The sequence below is a fragment of the Phaseolus vulgaris genome, chromosome 3, assembly GCF_051622355.1.
Source record: "Phaseolus vulgaris cultivar YP4 chromosome 3, ASM5162235v1, whole genome shotgun sequence".
In the NCBI taxonomy this organism is placed as follows: Eukaryota; Viridiplantae; Streptophyta; class Magnoliopsida; order Fabales; family Fabaceae; genus Phaseolus; species Phaseolus vulgaris.
In genome coordinates this window covers 42,343,501-42,367,618 of record NC_143500.1, presented here as the reverse complement: position 1 = coordinate 42,367,618, position 24,118 = coordinate 42,343,501, and the positions used below count along the sequence as shown (strand labels likewise).

The 24,118-nt window shown below is 29.6% G+C and overlaps 2 protein-coding genes across 5 annotated transcripts; both read right to left on the bottom strand.

Annotated features, from left to right (window-relative positions):
* Positions 1-1,648: 1,648 nt before the first annotated feature.
* LOC137817779 (UDP-glucose 6-dehydrogenase 1) lies at positions 1,649-4,092 on the bottom strand. The gene is made up of 2 exons (XM_068621013.2): positions 3,976-4,092; positions 1,649-3,295 (listed from the first exon to the last, which is right to left on the bottom strand). The coding sequence occupies exon 2, from the start codon at positions 3,271-3,273 to the stop codon at positions 1,825-1,827; it is 1,449 nt and encodes a 482-aa protein (XP_068477114.2). The 5' UTR covers positions 3,274-3,295; positions 3,976-4,092; the 3' UTR covers positions 1,649-1,824.
* Positions 4,093-13,868: 9,776 nt separating this feature from the next.
* Positions 13,869-22,671, bottom strand: DGK1 (diacylglycerol kinase1). 4 transcript variants are annotated; one of them, XR_016519122.1, is made up of 8 exons: positions 22,395-22,645; positions 20,625-22,085; positions 19,953-20,322; positions 19,226-19,302; positions 17,650-17,782; positions 15,164-15,328; positions 14,600-14,737; positions 13,869-14,214 (listed from the first exon to the last, which is right to left on the bottom strand). XR_016519122.1 is itself a non-coding variant. In XM_068608491.1 (8 exons), the coding sequence occupies exons 2-8, from the start codon at positions 21,786-21,788 to the stop codon at positions 14,065-14,067; spliced, it is 2,184 nt and encodes a 727-aa protein (XP_068464592.1). In that variant the 5' UTR covers positions 21,789-22,085; positions 22,395-22,671; the 3' UTR covers positions 13,869-14,064. The 4 variants fall into 4 exon arrangements, 2 of the variants coding, with proteins under 2 accessions (XP_068464592.1, XP_068464593.1); XR_011080586.1 differs by having other exon boundaries at positions 22,373-22,620; XM_068608491.1 differs by having other exon boundaries at positions 17,663-17,782; positions 22,395-22,671.
* Positions 22,672-24,118: the final 1,447 nt, after the last annotated feature.

The window sequence follows — 24,118 nt, the reverse complement described above, 5'->3', positions numbered from 1 at the left end:
ATTAAATCAGTAAAACATCAAAAACATTTACAGGAACTAACTAAAACATAAGATAGAAAATTTATAAAGTTAAAAACTTTTAAAAAAAAAAATTATTAATTAAACCTAATTTTCACTTAATTGTAATTTTATTAAGGCAATCTAATCTAGAAAAAGAATAAAAAAAGGAATAAAAAACACAAAGTGAAAAATGGTACACAAGAAAAATAACTAGAAAAATACTCCAAGAATGAAAAGAAAAATCAGAGGTCTTACATTATGAAAGTAAATTTTTTAACATTGTTAACCAGTCTCAATATTATAAAATTAATAAATTTAGTTTGTAATTTGATGAGAATGTTAGTGTATTTACAAAATATTATTCTTTATAAAAATATAAACATTCAATCTCGTTGAAACATAACATAAATATATTTTTAATTTTTTAATTTCAGTATATAAATATTGTTTTTCATTTTGATATAATACTTTTGCGTGCGCTTGTGTTCTTCTTCTGAAACTTATCAATTACATGGATTAAAACATAATAAAATGTTACAGGAGAGTAAAACGAACAAATAAATTATTTAATACCAAAAGACTTAATAAGTAGTTATGGAATGTCAATAAACAACAAAGATAAGAATGATTTTTTTTTTATTAAGGATCAAAATAAGTATTTTTTTATTAACATAAAAAAAATTCATAAATTTATGAGACCAAAAATTTATTTAAACCTAGTTTAATAGGCAGATATTATAAAAGTAAACTTTTACACATTGCTAATCAATATTAATATAATTATTATAAAATTAAATTTTTTTTTATAATTTAATGATAGTGTTAGTGTATTTATATAGTATTTTTTCTTAAAAGTATAAACATTCAATCTGGTTAAAAGATAATAAAAATATTGTTTAAATAAATATTTTCTTTTAGCCTGAAAAGTTGTGTGCCCTATTTTTAGTGTTCTTTTATTTCAATCCTCCATGTAATTCATTCACCTCGCTACTTTAATTTCTGCAACATTATAAACATTTGATATATATATTGAATATTTCTTTTCATTATATTCTTGTTATTTAGGAGCATAATGTATTTTTTTATCTTTTATTTAACCTACATTATAAACCCTAAATATTAGAAAATAAAATTAATTATTAGAGATTATCAACTAGAGATTAGATCAATTTACACCATACAAACCAATTTTAAGAGTATTAATTAAGTTTAAACTTATTTTTTAAGAAACTCTAACAGATCTATCGAATCATCCACTATTGGACTTTTAAATATCCTTATGAAATGATTTTGTAAGGAAGAGTTAAGTTTAAAAACATCGACTAAACTCTATATATTAAACCAATTGAAATTATATAAATGAGACACATCTCATATACTAGTGAGGTTTGTTGAACATATCGTATCACTCGTTACTGAATTACTCACAAATATCTAGTTCAATGCTTGAAATATACATGAGGAAATATTGAAAATCTACTCACAATATCTAGTCCAATATTTGAAATATACATGAGAAAATATTGAAAATCTTACGTCAACTAGAAATTAAAACAATTTACATTACAAATTGATGGTGTGAGAATTAGTTAGAAATAAACTTATCTCCTAATAATAATAAATATAATAAACAAAAGACAAAAATTAGAAATAAAAAAACATTATAGAGAATAAAATATTAGTTCTCTCGAATACAAGGAGCCTCAAGGCAGACTTTTTTACTTGAATAGTTAATGTGCCAATGTCACAAATAAGAAAAAAAGGCATGAAATCATATGAAATATAGCTAGTGGTGAAATGTCACAAGGATAACATTTGTCTTGCTCAATTCACGATCTTCATGTTCTTCAGCCATTGGTCTAAAGGCCTCCCAATTGAGTAAACAATGAATCCAATTTCCCTCAACTTGTCAACATTCAACATGTTTCTACCATCGAACACAAATGCTGGTTTCTCCATGTTGTCGTACACTCTTTGATAGTCAATTGTCTTGAACTCTTCCCACTCTGTAAGAATGCATAGTCCATGAGCATCTCTAGTTGCCTCATAAGCATCTCCAACAACATTAACCTGTTTCACAACACTAGAACTCTTTGGCTGCAGGTGGATTGGATGGTCCCATTCAACACCATCCATTGACAAATCCTTTTGAATCTGCATCTCAGTAACGCGTGGATCATAGATACTCAAGAACGCGTTATCTCCCAAAAGGCCTTTGCAAACATCAATTGCAGGAGTTTTTCTTGTGTCACTAGTGTCCTTCTTGAAGGCAAACCCCAGAATTGCAATCTTCTTACCTGAAACTGTGTTGAACATTGAGGTCACAACCCTGTGCACAAACCTACTCTTTTGGTAGTCATTCACCTTGATCACTTCTTTCCAGTAATTTGCCACTTCACTGAGGCCATTGCTCTCACATATGTACACCAAATTGAGTATGTCCTTTTGAAAGCAAGAGCCACCAAAACCAACACTGGCATTGAGGAACTTTGGGCCAATTTTGGTGTTTTTGCTGAGAGCAAGAGAAACTTGTGAAACTTCAGCCCCAGTGGCCTCACATAAGGCAGACATAGCATTGATAGATGAAATCCTTTGGGCCAAGAAGGCATTGTCAGCTAACTTGGATAGTTCTGCTGACCACAAATTGGTTGTTATGATTCTGTCTTCAGGCACCCAATGAGCGTATATGGCCTTCAATTTTTTGATTGCTTCTATACCTTCAGGGTCTTGGTTCCCTCCAATGAGAACCCGGTCAGGGTTTAGAAGGTCCTGAATGGCTGTTCCCTCAGAGAGAAACTCAGGATTTGACAGAATTTGGTACTTGATGTCCTTGCTATTGGTGTTGTGAGTTAGAATTTTCTCAATTGCCTCAGCTGTTCTCACTGGAACAGTGGATTTCTCAATAACAATCTTATTTGACTTGGAAACATCGGCTATCATCCTAGCTGCACTTTCCCAATAAGTCAAGTCTGCAGCCTTGCCAGCTCCAAGTCCTCTAACTTTTGTTGGGGTGTTTACTGAAACAAAGATTATATCTGCCTCATAAACGTGCTTTTCAACATCGGTGCTGAAGAGGAGGTTCTTTCCCCTACACTGGTTCACCACTTCTTCTAGGCCAGGCTCATAAATAGGGAGTTTGTTGCTATTCCAAGCTGATATGCGAGAGTGAGAGATGTCAACCACAGCCACTTCAATTGAGGGACATTTCAGGGCAATCACAGCCATTGTAGGACCCCCTACATACCCAGCTCCAATTCCACATATCTTCACCATTTTCTTTCCTTACAGATTACAACTGAAGCATGTACGAGAAGAAAATTTTGCATGAATGTTAAGACTAATCAGCCTGTAAGTGGCGAAAGTTTAAGTAATCTGCACCAAGTTCCAATTTCATTGTTGCTATATTATAAAAAATGAAAACTAACAAGTGTTTTCCCTCATTCAATTGCAAAAAAATGAATTGTAAATGGCACAAAGTCCTTCTGTCCTTTCCTGGAAAATCATAAAATGGTCCTTTCCAAGAATTGGCCACATTCAAAATTGCAACTATAGTTGTTATCCTTAGAGCAAGAAACGTGTCCCACCAGCCATACATGAGATCATCACAGTCACAACCATATATTATTTGAAAACAAAAGTTGAGCCAGATCAGTCACTCAGTTCAGTACGCAAGTCTCATTATTTTCTTCACAAACAATAAATTTGAACCACGCTAGTTTCAGATAATAAATTTAAGATTACTCACAAAAGAGACCAGAACACTTATTAACCGTATCCTTTTGTTTTCAATTCCTAAAAAAGCTTAATGACATGTGAAATATAATTGATCAATATATTATTATACATGAGAAATATTAAATATCCTTCCGTTTAGGCATAGATAAGCAAACTCAGAGTCACAATGTATATTATCGATGAGCAGGATAAAGAATGAAGTAACAAGAGTTGAAAATTTGAATTTGAAAACAGAAATACCTTGTATTACTTTTGTAAATATCTTTGTGTTCAAACTTCACAGAAAAAAAGGGATCGTATGAAAAAAGAGTGGCTGTGTAGAAATGATAAGATGAGAATTACAACCTGGAAGTATTGTTAGAAGAGAATGCAATTTGGTAGCAGGAAGACAAGTTCCTTAAATAGTTGTATTAAAAGTTAATAACTTTATGTAGAAAAGATGATGAAACTTGACTTACGTTTCAACTTTTGCGTTTGAATCTATTTATCTACCATGGCTTTGTCAAATTTGAACTCACAAATTACTTATCTTTACCTAAATCACTTATTGCTAACAAACAACATGGTTAATAATGATATATTATTAATTGATAGTATAAAAAGTTATTCTAACAGTGCATATTGAACTCATAAACGAATATTTTTTTTAATAAAAACAATATTCAATGGTTAATAATTATCAGGAGTTCCTTTAATATCTTTCTTTTTTTAAGCTTTAATTACTTAGCAGAACCCTGGATTAGTTTTTAACATTTTAAACTTTTTAATTAGTACTATGTTGGTCGAAGGTTCAAAACAATTTGTGTGCAAAATAAAATTACTATTATGTGGGAGTAATAGTCATACAAAATGTAGGTTTAATCATATTTAAAAAAAAATTGAGATGTGAAGTTGCATAGTAATAATTAATATAAAAGTTTTTATTTAATTATATTTAAAATATAATAGATAATGTTACATGTATAGATGTAGGACACAAAATTGGAAAAAAGAAGACATCAAAACCAAATTGACTTATCTAACTTAGAACCATGATACTTTCACCACTCTTCCTTTTTTTTTCTTTTTACATCATATCACATCACTTACTACTATTATTTTAGTAACTTCTATGTTTAATTACAAATATACCTTTAATTATATTGTTTATAATTAAAATAATCAAATCAAGAGTTTAATAGGCATCAAAATATTATTAAAAACTTTTAGAGTATATTTATAATTAAATGTTATACAAATTATTAAAATAATAATAGTAAGAGTACATGTAAAGAGAAGTATGGTAGTAAAAAATATCACGATTCCTTATGCTATTATCCAACCATTCCAAATCCCAATTGAGTACTGAAATTTGAGTAACATTGTTTTACTTAAGATAAAAAAAATTATTGCGATACATATATTTACCTAGACATTATATTGAATTGACTGAGATAATATATATTTCTTTATAAAAGAGTAAAATTTGTAAATTTTTGGCTACCAATCATATACTTTTCATTTTTATTATTTTATGAATATTTTTAATACTTCATAAATTAAGTACTTTAGTTGAAGTTTCTTTTATTATTTAGGTTAATTTCACTTGTCTGCCATATTAATTAAAATACCTGTCATACCATTTAAAGAGTTTTACTCTATGCTATTACCTATACTAAAAATATATATCATCATATAATATAATAAAAAATGAATTGAGACCAAATGAAAAATTTATAAGATAAGAATAAGACAACACATAAATAAATATATTTTTCAAGAATTTTAAATACAAATTTTATAATTTATCAAATATTCAATTAAGTTTTTTTTATTAAATGTTCAAAATAAAAATAGATCATTTTAACCATTTAAAATGTATTTAACCAAAAATAATTAAAATAACTATATTTAAACATATTTGTAGTAGTTAGATGCAAGACTATAGGAGTAGCCTTGTTAAGACCGCAAAGAAAGAATATAACATTTTTTAATAAAAGAAATATGTTATAGAAATAGAGTGAGTAATACAATTAATCGGTACTTAAACACAACTACTTACTAATAAATAAAACATCCATAATCTTTACCTAGTCAATAATCAACCATGGATTCATGGTTTATAGAATTTAAATAAATGTAAAATTATTAAATACATAACTGTTAACATTTATTAAATAATATATAAAAAAAATAAGCAACTAGCATTTGTGTTGCACGAGAGTATTTTTTGCTTTTACGTGTTTAGAAAAAGGAGATTACAAGTCATTTGTTCTTTGAATACATAATAACTTTGTTCGTGTGGAACCTTTTTTATATTTGGGTAGGGTTGAAGTCGGCAGATCATATTGAGTTTGTCTCATATTTTTTTAATTTTAACTTGTTCAAAGTTTCCAATGTCGTTAATATAACTTTTGAAAATATCTAGATTGCTATGGAAAGTGAGATTTGATGTCATAGGAATAAACATATTTTTAAGGAAGGAATGATTGATCATTTTGAAATTTTCTCATGGGCTCAGTTGAAGGTATGGTCTTGGGTTATTTCCAAAGTTCCTTCAGTTTGTTTTTCCTTTTCAGATTGGTGTCTTGATCCATTAGTTTGCATGTTTTCAATTAAAATCAAGTGATCTGTCTTTGGTTGGATAGGTGTTTTGTTGTTTTGTTGTTGTAAGGGTACGCTGTATTTGTTTGAAAATTGAGGACTTTTTGTCCTGTTTGTATAAGGGTTGAATTACTTCTGAAATGATTCACATTTATTTATTTTTTCTTGAGAATTAAAAAAAAATAGTGCAATATCATTGGTTAGATAAGTAAGTTGTCATTTTTTTTTAAATCAAACTTTCATCTATTTTTTTTTTTTTTATAAAGTTTTCGTGTTAGGCATCACTATGCAACTTGATATCTCAGCTAAGCTGACACCTCAAGAAACAACAATCATCTGCCATCACATCAAAAAAAAATATTATTAAAAAAAAGAAAAAAGAAAGAAAATACAAAAATATGGGGGGACTAAACCAAAATCCATATGTTAACACAAACGATACATAGGTAGATTATACCTATTCATAAAGAATTCTAAGAACAGACTAGCTGGGAGTCTATTATACCAATGAAAAGATTTGTCATTTTTCAATACTTCAATAGTAAGCTTTTCCTACATCTCTGAAATAGAATGAATAATTAGTTTTGAACATGTTAAACTAAAAAAAAAAATTAATCATAATATATATATAAATAGATGTAAACTTTATTTTATAAAGTTGAGTTTATTTTTATAAAATTAATTACTCAGATAATGTGCACACAAACTAGGGAATAATTACCCATTTGAAAGCATAGATGAATGCACTTGAGCCTCTTTTAAGCTGCTGCTCTTTTAGTCACTACAACATTAAACGTTAAATGGCTCATCCAAAAAAAAGTAATGCATCTTACAGATAGTGAAAACGCAGATGGTATAAAATCTAGTTCTGTAAGTGTGAAAAAACAAACCATGGATATGTAACCCCTGTTTGCTTTCATGGATGTACTGTTCAAGAGGAAGGATGTGAGAGGATATCCATGGTTTGGATCAAGAGATGTGCAGGGAAGTGAATGAGAGGATATACCTGTGAACAGTAAATATCCTCTCCCCTCAAAATGAAGAGATGTAGAATGAAAGTCATGTCAGCATCCCTTATTTCCAAATTTACCCTCATTTGAATGTATCACAATGCTTGATTAGAATGTATTAGTATTTTAAAAAATTTATTGTACAATGTTTAAAATATATATATATATATATATATATAATATTTAAAATGAAGAAACAAATCATAATAAATTTAAAGGAAGTTTTAAGTTTGTTTATTATTTTATAAAATATTATAAATCAGTGTAAAAAAAATATAGTTAAATAAAATATTTCATTTATATATTAGTTAGTAGAGTAGATCAGGTGATACCTATTTTTCAAGTTCTAATCAGATATTTTATTAAATGTGGTTGAATTTATTTATTTTTAAAGAAAAAAATATACTACATCTAATTAAAATTGAAAATATTACCTGGGTTGGATCATGGTCATCACCAAAAGGTTATACTAAACATTTTTCATTTTATTTTATACTAAATATTTAATTTGTTTAATACAAAAAAATCCCTAAAAACAATCCATCACTTAGAATAATTTTATTCTAACTGAAATTATTCATTAGAAACTGAAAATATAATTAATATAGTTTCACGTATTTTTACATAATTTATTAATAAAAACTACACTTTATTATAAATATTAGTTATTAAATAAATTTAACTAACACAAATATTTAATAAAACAAAATAATAATAATTAATTATTGAACTATATCGGATTATACTACTAATACGTTTTTATCCTTATTTTTTATGAAATCCTTTTCTATGGTTAATTAAGTTATATTTTTGTTATGTTGTATTTTTTAGATTGCTTTATTGTGAAGTTTTTTAACATTAAAAAATAGTAATTTTTTATTTATATAAGATGTGATTTATTTTTTAATTTTATAGTATATGTTTAATATTTAAAGAAATTATTTGAAATTCTGTTTTTATTTTTTTTGTTATGTTTATATTAATATATTTCTATATATAGTTATTATGTTTATGAGTTATAATTTATTTTATTATAATTTTTTATGAAAATTTTTTCTATTGTTAATTACGTTATAATTTTGTTGTGGTAGTATTTTTTATTTTTCATTTCTAGAGAGTTTTTAATATTAAAAAATAATATCTTTTTATTTATATAAGATTTGATTTATTTTTCAATTTTATTACTTGAAGTTCTATTTTTATTTAATTTGTTGAATACATATTTTTTTTCTAATTATAGTTTTTATATTATACATATTTACATTTAACATATATTTTTTTAATTATAATTTTTAAATTTACGAAATGTGTGAAAGTTTTTCATTTTTAAACAAAAACAACTCATTTTATTATTAATTTTTTAATAGGCAAGGGTTAATCTGTAAAGTAACAATTCACACCTTTAAAAAAAATTAAAATTTCATCATAACCATCACATCACTCACAAACTCCTATAAACTTTCCTCACAAATCCACCCTAACATACCTCAATCCAAACACCCTCACTTTCTTCACACTTTCCTCACACATCCTCACACATCCACTCCCTCAAATCCTCACACATCCCCTCCTCAATCCAAACAGAGCCTAAAAGCTTGCTTTTTTCATCAAAATCTAAAGTGAAGTGAGAAGACAGCGTTGTAGAAGGGAAAAGAGTTGGTTATTCACATTTATATTAATTATAATTATAAGATTATTTTTTATATAAATAAAAAAATATGAATTATAATATATTTTTCAAAATATTTTAAACCTTTTATATATAAAAAAAATATTTTATAAAAAAACTAAGTCAAAATTAAGTTTAGTTCATGATATTCAAGTAAATAATGATTCATCAACGTGTATGTTTTAATATTATAATATACTTCAGACTAAAAGTTTGTTTGTCAACAATGATTGATTGCTATCATGAATGTTATAATATTACAATATAATTCACTCTGAAATTTTTTTTGCTATATAAAAAAAAAAAGTAATGTCCTCCATGATAAATGACTTATTCTAATAGTTTTCATATTATGAAAACTCATGAAGTCTTTAGCTTTCGACTAAAGACGAAAACTAGTTTTACTTAATAATATAGGGACAAAAAGCATATTTAACCCTTAAATATTTTACTAAAATAAATTTACGCTAAAAAAAATAAAAATAATAATATTACATAAATAATTTGTTATAAATTATAAAATAAATTCACCAAATTCTTTGGGCCAATTAAATGGATGTGACAATTAGTAAAAAACAAATAGGCCAAGGTTTGTGAATTTAAGTGGAACATAAAGCAAGCCGAAGGAGAAATTTGTTCATACCATTTAGTATCCATAGATTTGACAATTTTAATGGAATACTGTATGGAATCAATTTGTTCTTATTTTCCTTTTTCATGGGAGACTCAGCCATCCAATTGGAACTGGTTGAATAAATTTGTTTTTACTTTACTTAGATTTCAATTTTGCCTGTAAATACTTAGCTACTTGAATCATAGTCATTATTAACTTCAAATTAAGGTAATTTATTATAGTTTAACTTGTATTTTTTTAAAATATTTTATTAAGCTCTTTTCTAGTCAATCTGATTAAGAGAAAATTTGTGTTTAAGCCTTTCTACTCTAAGATTATAGTAGTTAAAGCTTCATAGATGCAAGGGGAGTTTACTCCAACTCAAATTCTTTATCTGGTAAATTTATTTTGAAATTTTCTTATTTTGCTTTGTGTTTTTGCGAAGCTTATTTGAAAATTTTGGGTTCAAAAATGATTTCCAAGGATATGAAAGTTTAGGATTAGGTTCAAGAATTACCTAAAATAGACTTTTGTAAAAGAAATTATAAATAAAATAAAATTTCAAATTTTAATATAAAAAATTCTTATGAGTTTTTTTTTAGTATCTTGTTTTGTTATGTTTCTTTATATTGTTCTATTTTTAATTTGAATATTTTTAGCAAAGCTATATTTTATGTTTAACTATAAATTCAATGAAAAATGTATGAGAATTGAAAATCTTAACTTAATGACTTAAATTTGAGATACATGATTAATGTGAATTGTATATTTTGGACTTAATGAATTGTTACAACTGATCACGAAATTAAAATCCCATGATCTACCATTCATTTTCCAAACAACTCTTGATTATGTCTTTAATTTAATTAAAGGGACTGTTACTTGCACATATTGTATCAGAGTGTGTAATGACTAATGTTACTTGCACATATTGTATCAGAGTGTGTAATGACTAATGAGTGTTGTCCTTGTACAAGATTTTGATGACCTGAGAGATATGTTGGTAGCATGTTATGGACTTTATATTATATTTTTCGTGAAAGGAATACAGGAATAAATATAAGGATAAGTTTGTTAATTTAGGTTTTATTTATAAAGAGTATTTTTATTGGTATAATAGGTTTTCATCTAGTCTTTTCTTAAAGTTCTTTATTAATATGTATAGATTATTTATGTATCGTTTTTGTTAATATATGAGTTTTGGTTTAATCTTCTCATATTTTCTTGTATTTCCTTTCTTTCTTTTCTTTTGATAATATACTTTTTTTTTATGTGTGACAGATGATTGTTGTTACTTGAGATGTTCGTCTAGCTGAGATGTCAAGTTTCATAGTGATGTGTGATGCCTAACATAAGAGAAATTATAAAAAAAAATGATTAAAAATTAATAATAAATTTAATTAAAAGTTATAGAAAATTATGAATACATCTGACTTTGTGAAATTTTTTTATTAAGAGAATTTCATTATTATTGTTTGATATTTGCAATAATAATTTTTCTTAGCATGTATGTCACTAGATATGAAATTATAACATGATTCATGAGTTTATGAAGTTCTTTCATCAATGGTATATTTTATTCCAAATTGAATGTTAGGTTTGATCATTATTTTAATGTTTGAGCTTAGTGATGAGGATTATATATTTCATTCTAAATTGAATGAATGAGGTTTGATAATTGTTTTAATGTTTTAGTTTAATGATGAAGGTGAGACTCACTCTTAACACTTAATTTTTCAGGAAAACCATGTGATGACATTAATACTCATCTTCTATATGAGAATCAACTTTATAATATACTTCATATTGTAGTGGTAGGAATAATTTTGAATATACGGTTTTCTTTTATTATACATGAGTGAGAAGTTTTGTACTTTATTTCAATAATGTATTTCAATTAAATTGTCCGGGTAAGTGTTCATTTTTTATTTCTTTTGAAAATAAATGATGAAATTAAGACATAACTATTTCCATGTTTAAACATATACTTAAATTAAGTTAGAAAACTTTAAGTTTATTATGAATTACTATTTATAAATTAAAAATATATTTTTAAAATTTAATATTTATCCAGATATTGTGGAAATTAATAATAATTTAATATTTATTATTTAATTATATGAAACTCTGTATATGAATATGTAATTCAAATATTTTTTTAATGCATAAAAAGTTATTTTTTTATGAGGATATTATATTTAATTATAAAATCATATTTTAAATTCTATAATATATATTTTATCAACCTGATTGATCCATTTTGGACTGCAATTAACGGGACCATATAAACTTTATTATTAAATTAACCATAATTTTGTCTTATTCGTGTTAAGTTCACTTATATTACCAGGTAATGAAGTGGTATGTGGTCCAACAATAAAAATAGAAAAAATCATTTAAAACTTAAACAAATAAAAAAAAGTAAAATAATTGCAAGTTGAACTTTAGCAAAGATATAAGAATCTAAAGAGACACAAAAATATATTAATAAATTAAATACAACAAGAATGGATTTTTCTTAAATAGTTTTTCACCTGACATGGGAATAGGAAATTGTGGAGTTGCAGGAAGAAACACCCTGAACTTGGATGTTCTCTTCAGAAAATTAGGCCTTAAGACTGTCCAAACTGTGCTTTATGATATGGTGATTTCTTCCTCCACCTTCATGCCTTTCTTCCACACTCCATACTTTAAAACATACCCAAATTACTCTTTCATATTTTTTATTAAACGTTTGACTACCCAGATCATAGAATAGACTAGAGAAGTTAAAATTTATGATTTTTTGTATTTAAGATTGGACAATCTGGAATACATTTCCAAAATGTACAATAAAGAATACAAAATTTGCATTTTAGATTGTTGTTATATTTCGGATTATACATTTAAGAACGAATATTTTCAGAATTTTTGAAACTATAGGAATGCAGGAAGAAATCATGGGAGTGTAAGAAAAAATCATGGAGGTTGCCTCTTTGTTAAGACTGTCCAAAGTGTGTGCTCAATGACACTAATTCTATATGTTGATCATTAAGACAGTACTTAATATTCTTACTCCTTTCCTCAACAGCAATGCAATCCACTAATGAATAATCACAAATCTAAGATATTCATTTATAACTATCATTTCTTTGTCGTTTTCTTTTTCAAAACAATAGCCATTAACTCAATAGAATGTGCTGAATTTCTCTAAAGTGCCTTACTGAGATGTACAGAGCCACGTCCATGTCACCTGCGAAAAATGCTTGAAATGTCTCCGAGCTTTCAAACTGTTGTTAGTCGTTACATAGGAGAAGTCACTGAACTTTCATAAACCTAGTTGCTTCGATATAAATCAAGGGCATGAGAAAAACGTAGAAAGCAATGCAATCACATTGCTAGTAACGTATTTTGAGTACGTTACTTTCAAGGCAAGGCAACTAACTTCCACTTTCTTGAACAGTAAACATTTTGAGTTTTTAATCAAAGAATACAGTGAAAAATGGAAGTGCAGTTAGGTGTGAATGTTTAAGTTGAGGTAGGTGGCTGTGTAAACTTACTTAAGCCATTGTTCCTCTTGCATGGAAAATCTAGAGAAAGAGGAAGCAGAGACTACTCCTACAAGGAGACTCAACATCGAGTACAATGGCAGTGACCTATACGACTCGTTTGAGTTCAAACAGATGACTTTACAACTCAACAAGGCCATTCAAACCTCAAAAGCATCTTCACCAACATACCAAGAGATGGCACACAAACTGAACAAGGCCATTCAGGGCTCTAACGCCTCCTCTCCATCATACGTCTTCCACATAAATTCCCCCTTCTATCGACGCCACCTGAAGCGCATCTACAAACAAAACACAAAAACACCAAGAAGAATTTCCAGTCCAAAAGTACCAGACAAGCGAGCATGCACACGAGGACCAAGAGAGAAAGGTTTCGTAACACGCCTGTGGTTTAAAGTTAAAGTTCTACTTGGAAAGAAGCACGAAAGTGTCGAGGGGATAAACCGTCCCTCGAAAGCATTTTGAAAAGAGTCATTCGTTTTGGTTATGCAAAGGTAACACTAACAACTCCGGTGAGCGAAGTCTTCGATTTACGGTCTGAAGAACAATTAAATAAGAGGCGCAACCGTGCTTAAAACACTCCTTCTAAGTCGCAACCATTTACTATGTTCTTGAATAAAATCTAAGATAGCATCCTCTAACAATGTATATAGCACATAAAGTAGTGAACATACCAAATGTAAGCTGCTTGCTGTATGGGGGCATGGTAATTGGTAAATATAACTGCATATAGCTGATTTCATTCTTTCTTTCGTGTAAAGATTCATAATACACAAGCCTGCTTCAGAAGTAGCAGGAAGTTTAGACAAAAGATTAAAAAAGGAAAAGTAATACACATGGTGAGTAAAATATATTTCAAAAGAAGTACAAAAATCTCTAATCACTTTCACAGGGTGGAGAATATTTCTAGGACAGCCTCAGTGCCATTTCATGAAGAAGAGCTCTCTTTTGTGAAGCATTAATTACATTATGTGTTTCAGCATTCTCCAGTACTTCAGCAATTATTGCAGATGCAGGGCCAAGAGGTTCCTCAGCCACCCTCTTCAACATGAAAGCCTGAACAACCACAAAAAAGGAGAATAAGCCAACAGATGTTGACGCATTTGATTGGTGCTACAGTCATAAATCAATAATATAAAAGGATAAAAAAATCATAAAGAGAACCTACTTTAAATGAGACAAAAATATATGTTGTCGTATTATTTTTTCTTAAAAGTATCAATCATTTCCATATAGAAAAGTTGTTAATTTCAGTGATATTGGCCATTTTCTTACCAGAAATTATTAAAACCGGGTAAGCAGATTATTGCCAGTTTGTACAGGTTTGCAAAACATGCTGAAGTTCAGTTATTATACAAACAGTACAAGGATACCAAACTGCACTGCAAGAAGGAGTTGATGCTGCCTGTAATGAACAGTGCAGGAGTTTTAGAATGATAACCTGGCCATGATGGCTTATGGTAATTGTGCAGGGTTGCTGAAACCAAGGCTCTCCATCAATTTGAACAGGAAACATGGCAAACAATTGTATCTTAATTGACTGTCCTTGTGCAAGTCTTCGAGCGCGGGAGAGCCCTACCTGTTTTGACAAAGTCATTGTCAGAGAATTTGAGCTTTCATGATTTCATAGGTCAAATAAGTCCCTAGAGTTTAGACAAATAAATCATGTCTTAATCCTATGATTCAAATGAATTATCAAAAAGAGCTAAAATAGAACATGATACTGAATTAAGCAAAGGTAACATTCACAGACTTGATACAAATGAGAAGCAGTTCCACCTCCACGCAAAACATGATTTAAAAACAACAAAAAGAAAGAGAGCACTTTTATGCGTTAGTTATTTTATCACTTCCGTTTGTGTTTTTTATTTAATTCAAGAAGAAAAAAGGATCACCAGCATATTCTTTAAATTAATGTAAAAATCTCAAGTAGTAGACCCTTTAATATCATCATGTACATACTAAATTCATGTATCACTAGTATGGAATCCAGAATGTATTTTACCTGAAGCTTTCCCAGGTGCCATGTTCCCGATATGCTTACAACTTCAAGTACCTTATCATGCATGGATTGTTGATCAAAATTATCATAATTGTCATCCTCATTTTGCCACAAGTCTACACCTCCCATGTAACTCCCAATATTTGCAACAAGCACGCCTTCTGCATCCTGAATCAATTGAAAACCAACATTTTTATAATTCAGTGCCTTGCTCTTATTTTCGGTTGGGATAGGTTGTTGTGTAAAAGAAACTAAAAAGGGAAGTTCAAATATACAAAATTGAGTAAATTACTTTGACCTCCTGTCCCCAAACTTAACCCCGTGTCAACAAAAGAAATATTAAGACCTCCGACCCTATTTTAACTGATCTGCACCAATTAAAAAAGCTAGTTGATGTAGTTACTAGAAATATGATAATTTCGATGCATGTTGTTTTCTTTCAATTTTCTTAAGGCCGAAACTTGTACTATCGTTCTTATACATGTTCTTTATCTTGTTTTACATTAAAATCCATTAATAAAGTTGTGTACCCATTTCTTATGCAACTTGGCTGAACCATATAAATTCGCTACGGGTATGTTTGAATGCTCGGTTAATCTAGTTTGAATCTACCTTTCTTGTTTTGAGTGGTCATTTTTCTTAATTCTCTTGTTAAAAGTGCTTGGACAATCTTGTGTAGTAATAGAGTAATCATTCTCTCAAAAAGTTGCTTCCATGACAAGGTTCTTTTGGAAGTTTTCGAAGGTCTGTTTTTATTGAAATTGATTTGGAGCTTAAAAACATTAGATTCAGTTCAAGTGCAGTCAATTCGTACATTGAAAATTCAATTTAACTCAGTTTAGTGAAGGTTTTCAAAAAAAATTTCAGAAGTGATCAAAAGGAATTAAATTGTATGGTAAAAAAAAGGAAAAAGAAAATAAAACAAAAAGTGGTTTAATGTTTGGGAAACAAAAGTTTCAAAGATCCCTTACCCATAAAATCTTGGACACAAAGATGCAATCATTGGACTTCGCGAATTAGATCATTAAAAAAATTGAATTGTCTTTTGATAACTTGATTACTTTTTTTAATTTTTTTGAGTAGTCTTAGCTCGCCTTTTGTGGTAATTCTAATTGTTTAGGATACCCTTTTGAGTTTTTATGTTTAGTTTTGCCTTGTGTTAGTTTGCCAACATCTTAATCTATCTGGTTTAACCTTTTTCTTCCTTTTAGCCTTTTCGGTTTGTCTTTAAAACTCCATTAAGTTTTGTCTTCAAAGTTGTCATCTTTTAAAAAATTTCATAAATGTTGTTGATTTGCTTCTCTTTCACTTGAAGATGTGCTTTCTTGATTTGATATCGAGAAAAAAGCTTATCTATTTCTTTTACACCTTTTTTTAGTGAAAAAAGTGAACCTAACCCTTAAACAAAATTAGAATGAAAACCTAAACATTTAATTTTCAAAAATTAAGAGGAGTGATGAGGATTTTACTCCAACCCCAAACATAATTTTTGTTTTGTAGCAATCTCTTCAAAGAGATCCCCTCCTCCTCTTCAACCAAGAGAGGCCAACTTGATAATTCAAATAAATGACAAGCATATGTAAAATGCCCAAGTCTAAATTAGTGCCTCACGGTTTAGACACACCTTTTCCTATTCCAAACATTCCTTGGCCTGACATTTCAGTGCATTGTGTTTGGTGAGCAAGGAATGACAATGAACTTATCTTTATAGTGATTGATAGGTTTTAACAAATGACTCATTTTATAATCTACACAAAAATAGATGATGCTTTTAAATTCTCTTAGGAGAATGAGAAGCTTTGTTTTGAAATATGCTGGAAGAGTCTAGAACAAGGAGATTAAGTGTCATAGTTTCATAAACTAGTTCCAACCACAATCATATAGTGTTGGTTCATGCCCCTAATTACCCCATTATTTCATGCCACCATGGTTCATTCAACTTGGTTGGTTTGTTTTGTTTCTCTTTTCACACCTTAGAAAACTTATTAAATATCTTGTCCTTTAAAAAAAAAGTTCCTCCATTGTATTCTATAAATTTTAGATAAATGAAAATTAGAGTTGTGAGATTTTTTAAGTATCTTGACTCTTGAAAGTTTGATAATTTTAGTTCACGATCGTATCTAGAAGAGCTTCTTCAAAGGGTGAATCATTCATATCTTGAGGAGGACCTCATCACTAGTTCATTGAATTACTTGTGAGTTTTCAAATAGATACCTAAATTTTGTGTTTTTTTCTGAGTTTGGTCCTTGATCATGCAATTTTTTTTAATAGAGTTCTTAAGATTTCTATAACCACCACAAACTGTCATTTTGTGGCTATTTCAAGCTGCCAAAAAGTAATCCGAAGAACCTACTTCTTTAGTTTAGAGACCTATTTAAAAATTTGCAAATATCTCAAGGATGTACAGAATAATTAAACCAAAAAAAAAAATCAAATCCAAGCAATTTAACCAGAAAGAGTGATATGATCCCTATAAAGTTTATTCATACCTAACAAACTCACCTCAGGGACCTCAATTTCAACTCCATCCACCTCAACACGAATCTGCCAAGGTAAATCTGCATATGTCCTATCCATAATGCTTTTTGCACCCTCTCTTGCATATAGAACTTTATTCATAAACTGCACGTAAGAGTAATTTCAGCATTTCATCTAGAACTTCTATTGCATAAGATCAATGTAAGCATGTTAAGATAACTGAAATAACGCAGTGGATAATACTAATATAAACTTCAACTATAAGGTTCTAAATGATAAAAGTCAACTAATTACCAGTTCACATAATTTTTCGAAAGGAAATATCATTTCATCACATATAAAGGGTGTCAATCAGATCAAGAACACTGATAATGAGAAGGATAACTATTATATCACAACTCCAAATTCTACAACTAAAAGGTAAAATTAACAATTCTGATTCTTCATTGATATTGATAGAGGGATACAATACATTTATAACAAACACGTACACTCAAACAAACTCCATTCTAAAACCTACCTAAATGAGACATTATCTATATTTAACTATTATTTTAAAAGACAAATAAGAAGATATTAATTCTCTCTATTGGGTCTCAGAATAGCAGATAACTAATGACAAACACTACTTGACACCTCAACAAAATGTCATTAGATTAAACCCAGTATAGCAACTGGGTAAAGTTTGTAAGAGTTCCTTAAAGAGTAGAGGTGGGAAAACAGGTTAACCTGATGCGAGTTGTAAACTATGAAGCACAAGACCAAGGGAAGTATTTTAGGCTTTTAGTGGGTTTGTTTTTTCCAAAAGCATGATTGAACCATTATAGGATCAAGCTAAAAGAACCATGTTTAATTTGGGCTCAAAATTTAAAGTCCAAGTCACAAAGAGATAAACAAGTGTCACATGTCATACTACCACAATAATTATGCTGAATTTGATCTGTACCAAACAAACGAGGGCGTCAATCACTTTATTCAAAGTTATTGAAGGGAATAATCTACTCTTATATTATACATTATAGTACACAACTTTGATAACTCTTTGCAATCTCTTTCTTCTCTATCTCCAAAATGAATTTTAATAATATTTTAAAAAATTGTGAATAGTTCAAAAAATAGATCACTATTTAAATTATTAATTATATATAAATAAATAGTTTTTCCCAATAAATTTCAATTATTAAATAAAAATAAACATTTATCATATGCAATGTATAAACTAAAATATTGGTGTGTGTGATAAATAATAACTACGATAGTAATACTCAAAAACAATATCATCAATATATGCTTCCTTTTCTATATTTAACAGCATATATTTCTTAATACTTCCCCAGAGCAGCACAACAGAACAGAACTTCTTAATGTCCCAATACTGGAATTTAAAATTAAGCCAAAACTAATCTAATGTAACTAAATCCCAACTAACTGAATGAAAGCAATCTTATATGGAAAAATCATCCAAGAAAAACAATAATAATAACAATAAGGATAATAATTTTATACCACACAACTAGCCTCCTATTAATACACAACTAGAACTAGACAATCAATTTAAAAATTCAGTTCCAATTAGACATCAAATACCTGGTTATAAAACTTATCTGGATTCTCTTCACGCAGATTATGAATGTCCAAAGCAACCTTTGCATCACAACCAATTCCTAAAACCAAATACTTGTTAGATTCCGAACTAGTCAAAATGATGGACATGTGTGTGCTTGGGAAAGCATATATTAACAGAAAAGTTCTCCTTTATTTTCTCAAAAACCCTCAACAAATTGCAGAACAAATAACGATTATTTTCCTAAAACATGCTAATCCCTATACATGATATCATAGCTTGACAATTAGCAAATGGTGTAATCTAACAAAATGCAAGTGGTATACAATTAATGTTAGCAAAAAGCAGACAAAGAATAGTAAATTTTATAATTCAAGTAAATCCATTAGCGAGGACAAATTTGCACCTGAATTGAATACCTAAATTCATATATCTTAAACCTCATTTCAACTACCGAATACAATGTGAGTATAATGAAACTTAACAGGACAAAATCAAGACAGTCAACCCATTCATTTGCTTCAAGCAGATGCAAAGTCAAACCAGAATACCAGATCATTAAATCAAACTCCAGAATCCTAAAGACATTTTTCTCTACATCTATAGCCCACCCAACACCCAATCCCTACCACGAAGAAACTAGCTCTGCCTATCAAAGATTAACAAGCTGACTTTCCAGATGCTTTAAACCTACAATCAACAAATTTTAATGCAATTAACAGTAACCATTAGAAATGTGAGTTCACATACCAATATAGTTGTTCATAAACTTTGTGGGTTGCAACTGTTGCTTGCCTTGTGGATTACTAATTGTTACCTTCCACCTGTCAAGAACAGTAACGGCAGCATGTTCTATTTGTTGCAAAAATGTACTAAGGCCCCCTTGCCTCTCCACTGGACCCATGCCACCTCCCCAAGATAGAACTCTAGCAAGATCATTTCCTGTACCAGCAGGAAGAATAGCAACTGGGGGAGGGGAAACAAAATTTTGCTTGTCTATCGCATCCAGAACCCAACCAACAGTACCATCTCCCCCACATACAAGAACTCTGAAGTGAGACACCTTTTTAAACAAATACAGTCCCATTTCTGGCCCCTGTGTTGAGCTCAATTCAAACACCTAATCAAAACAAACAAAGGCTTGGTAATCATGTTGTCAAAGAGTATATCTCCAACAAGCAAGAGCACTATATTTGCAATGTTGGAGTCTTTCATGTATACCAATAGAAGGGCAAACTTGTAGTGTATGGTCATTTTTTATAGAGACATGAGTGCTTGATGAATAGTAGCAGTTTGGTTAACTCAGCTGGCCCAAAGCAAAAACACTTGAAAAAGGGTGCAAAGAATGCAGGGAACAAATTTGAAGCAATAGTCGATAGTCAAAGATAACCAGATATTGTAAAAAGCAGCAGAGTAACAAACCTGAACAGGATTTAAAAGAATGTTCAGACGTGTCCTGAGTGAGTCTCCTCGCTGGGCACCACTCTTCTTGTTTATAAAAACTAACAATGGTCTTGCATCTGGAGGCAAATCAACCAAATCATATTTCTGCTTCACTCCTAATGTGTGGGATTCATCCCTCTGATTGATTGATGAACTGCGTCCAAGACTGGGTTTTCTATCCATCTTATTGTCTACTTCACTATCTTGATGTCGTACCTCCTTATTTGAACTACTTTTTTCATCCACTTCATGATGACCATTCTGTATTTGATGAGAATTACCTGTACTTTCTGTGGACATTTCACCAATGTTCTCAGTATTCCCTGATTCGACTGATGGTTCATTTTCATGCTTGTACTTTTTGCTCTGGTTCCTAATACTTGCCCGAACAGAAGATGCTATCTCATTTGCCCCATGAGTAATTGAGCTCAAAAATCCACCTGGCATGTTCCAGTTTAACTCCTTCACATACAGTGGTGATAGTATCAATCTTCTAAATTGGCCCAAATCACAAATATCACCCGTTTCATTAGACATTGTACTGTGACAATCAACATGTACTAAACGTTGGCACCACAAGCACGACCATATAGGGGAACCACTGAGGAACGTCCCACCACATGGCTCTTCACAGTAACTACAGAGAGCAGTTTCGTCAGGTTGATCAGCTACATCAGTCCAACGAACAGCCCATTGGTGTGTGACATGCTCATATCCAATCATTGAAACACACTTGCAGTCCTTGTGGGCACTAGAGGAACAGCTTAAATGAGCAACAGCACCACAAATACAGCAACGGTGGATGAAGCCTTCAGAAGCTACAATAGGCCCAAGAGTTTGAGAGGGTGACATGGACTTAAAACATACACAGCAGTTTAAATTCTTTGCACGAGACACGGATTCTAACTCCCATGAATGAGGGGCCACAGGAATTTTGTGCCTCGCCTTTGGGTTTTTCTTAGATCTAGCTATGGCTTTCATCCAACTTAGATTGATGTTTCTCCTCCATTGAAAGGCCGTGTAGGCTATGGTCAATATTCCAACAAGAGCAGCAACAAAACAAGATACAAAGAAAAGCCGATCAGTTGGATTCTTTGCATTCCAACTGTAAAACAGCAACTCAAAATCTCTATCATCATCCATTCCTAGACTATATAATTCTAAAATCAACTGTATTATAATACTATAATTTGCTTGGTTGTAAACAACATACAGAAATCACACCCATTAATCTCATTCTTCGAACAAAATTCATACACAGGCAATCCCCACGTTGTGTAATACATGAACACTCATCCTCCTTCTCTCAAGAAGCATATTAAACAAGAAACTGATTCTTCATCCCTATTTTTTCTCAAAAGCATCTTCTGCTAATCTCTGCTTGTTAACTCCAAACTTCCAAGCCCCAGTAAGGGTATGAACGACAAGAATACAGAATACCTGCATCCAAAAAAATCTTGAAAATTACAAAAGGGGGAGAAAACCAATTTTCCAACATATTGTGACAACTCTGTGTAATTGATCTTCATCATATATTATAACTACAACAAAATAAAATAAAAAACACATATCTATATGACATTTAAAACTAAAATGCTGCATTTTAAAAAACACAGTTTATATAGAGCATCGAATGCGCGAACCTCAATTCTAAGAAACCTAACAGACACAAGACTCGTCCAATCAGCTATGGCATCAATTAAAAATTTAAAAAAGCGATTACTAACAATTGATCACAAAGTAGCTTACAGTTGCTGATGCGTCTGAGAGATCGAGGTGAACCTGAAGGGTTGGATCAAACCCTAGTTGATAGAAAGAAAGTTAAAGTCGAAGATGAGGCGATCAATTAAGAATGGAGAAAGATACAATCTATGCAAGCAAGTCCCAAACAGAGCGTTCCTCTTTTCTTAATAAGGAAGAAAAGAAAATATTTATAGAAATGAAAAACTCGAAGAAAATTAAATCTGATTCTCTCTTTTGCTTTTTGGGGCGCTTCATATAACTTATAAGAGTGAAATTTATATATTTTATAATTATTTAATAACTTGTTTGTTTGGGGAAGATTCTGTGCTGTAGATGTGACATGGAAGAATCTTCATAGGAATTGGATTCTACGTTTTGTTGCCAAGCCACGTGTATTCCTCGACACTAGACAATTCTCTTTCAGATATACTTCCACATAATAATAATAATAATAAGATTAAATTGCTTGTGGCTTATTCAACTTTTTATCATTTTCCTTTAGGTTTTCAAATTTTTTAATTAAGTCATTGCAATTGTATTTTTATTAATTAAGTATTTTTTTCTCTCACTGTTCGCAAATCCCATTTAAGGCTTCATTTACAACAACTTTAGTGCATCTATTTTTTTCTTTGTTTGATGTACATGTTAAAATAGTACTATATCTATATCATCGTCACTATATAAAAACTATATTAGAGTATACACCTTTTATAACTATTTGGCTGTGTTTTTTTAACTATACAGTGTTATTTTTTATAAAATTAAAAAAGGTATTTAACAAAATATATAACTTTAAAAACTTATCTAGTTAAAAGCAATTACATAATATATTTGAGTGTATTTTTTAATTAGAAAATGTTAGTTTTTAACAAATTTAAAAAAAATCTTCATTAAGCAAAACATATAACTATAAAAAAAAATCCAGTCAAAAGCAGCTACATAATATCTCGTATGTATAAAATTATTCTTATTATTTTTTTCATTGCATTATTTATAACAATTAATAATTTGAATTGTTTTTTATATTATTTGTTCGGGAACACATTTTTTAGCACTTTTATTACATAGTTACAGCTATTATTATAGTTATATATTTTTTATTACATTATTACAGCTATTATTGAAAACATACGTGCCATAACTTTTTTGTGTTTTCATAGCAATAAAAAGAATAAAATTTATTTATTCTTTGTAAATAAATGTTGTCTCTTCATTTGTATTAACACATAACATTATTTTGAATTAATAAGTTATTAAAATGTATGTTCTTTATTAATGAATTGGTATAAATTAAATTGGTGATATGAAGACACGTGTAAGAGAATTAACGGAATAACTAATGCGGGTCCGTCGGCAACGTGATGCATTGTTGTCGTTTCAAAAATAGGGAAGACGCGCGTCTCACACGTGGCCAAACTTTCCACGCTCCAACTACAAAACTATAGAATTCTCCTCATTTATTGCTACTTCATTGTCCACATTTACACAAAAACTCTTTTAAAGTGGTTTCTTCCAGCACCTCCATAACAACTCTATAACCAAATATGTTTGATGAATAAATTATTTTTTTCATATATATTATGATTATAAAATTTAAAAGGTAATTTTAAATCTAAAAGTATTTTTAAAATTTTATTATTTGAAATGTGTTTTTTTTTTACACAATCTGATGTTTTTTATCCGAAAATACATTTTGAAACTTACAATCACAAAAAAAAATCTTAAAAGAA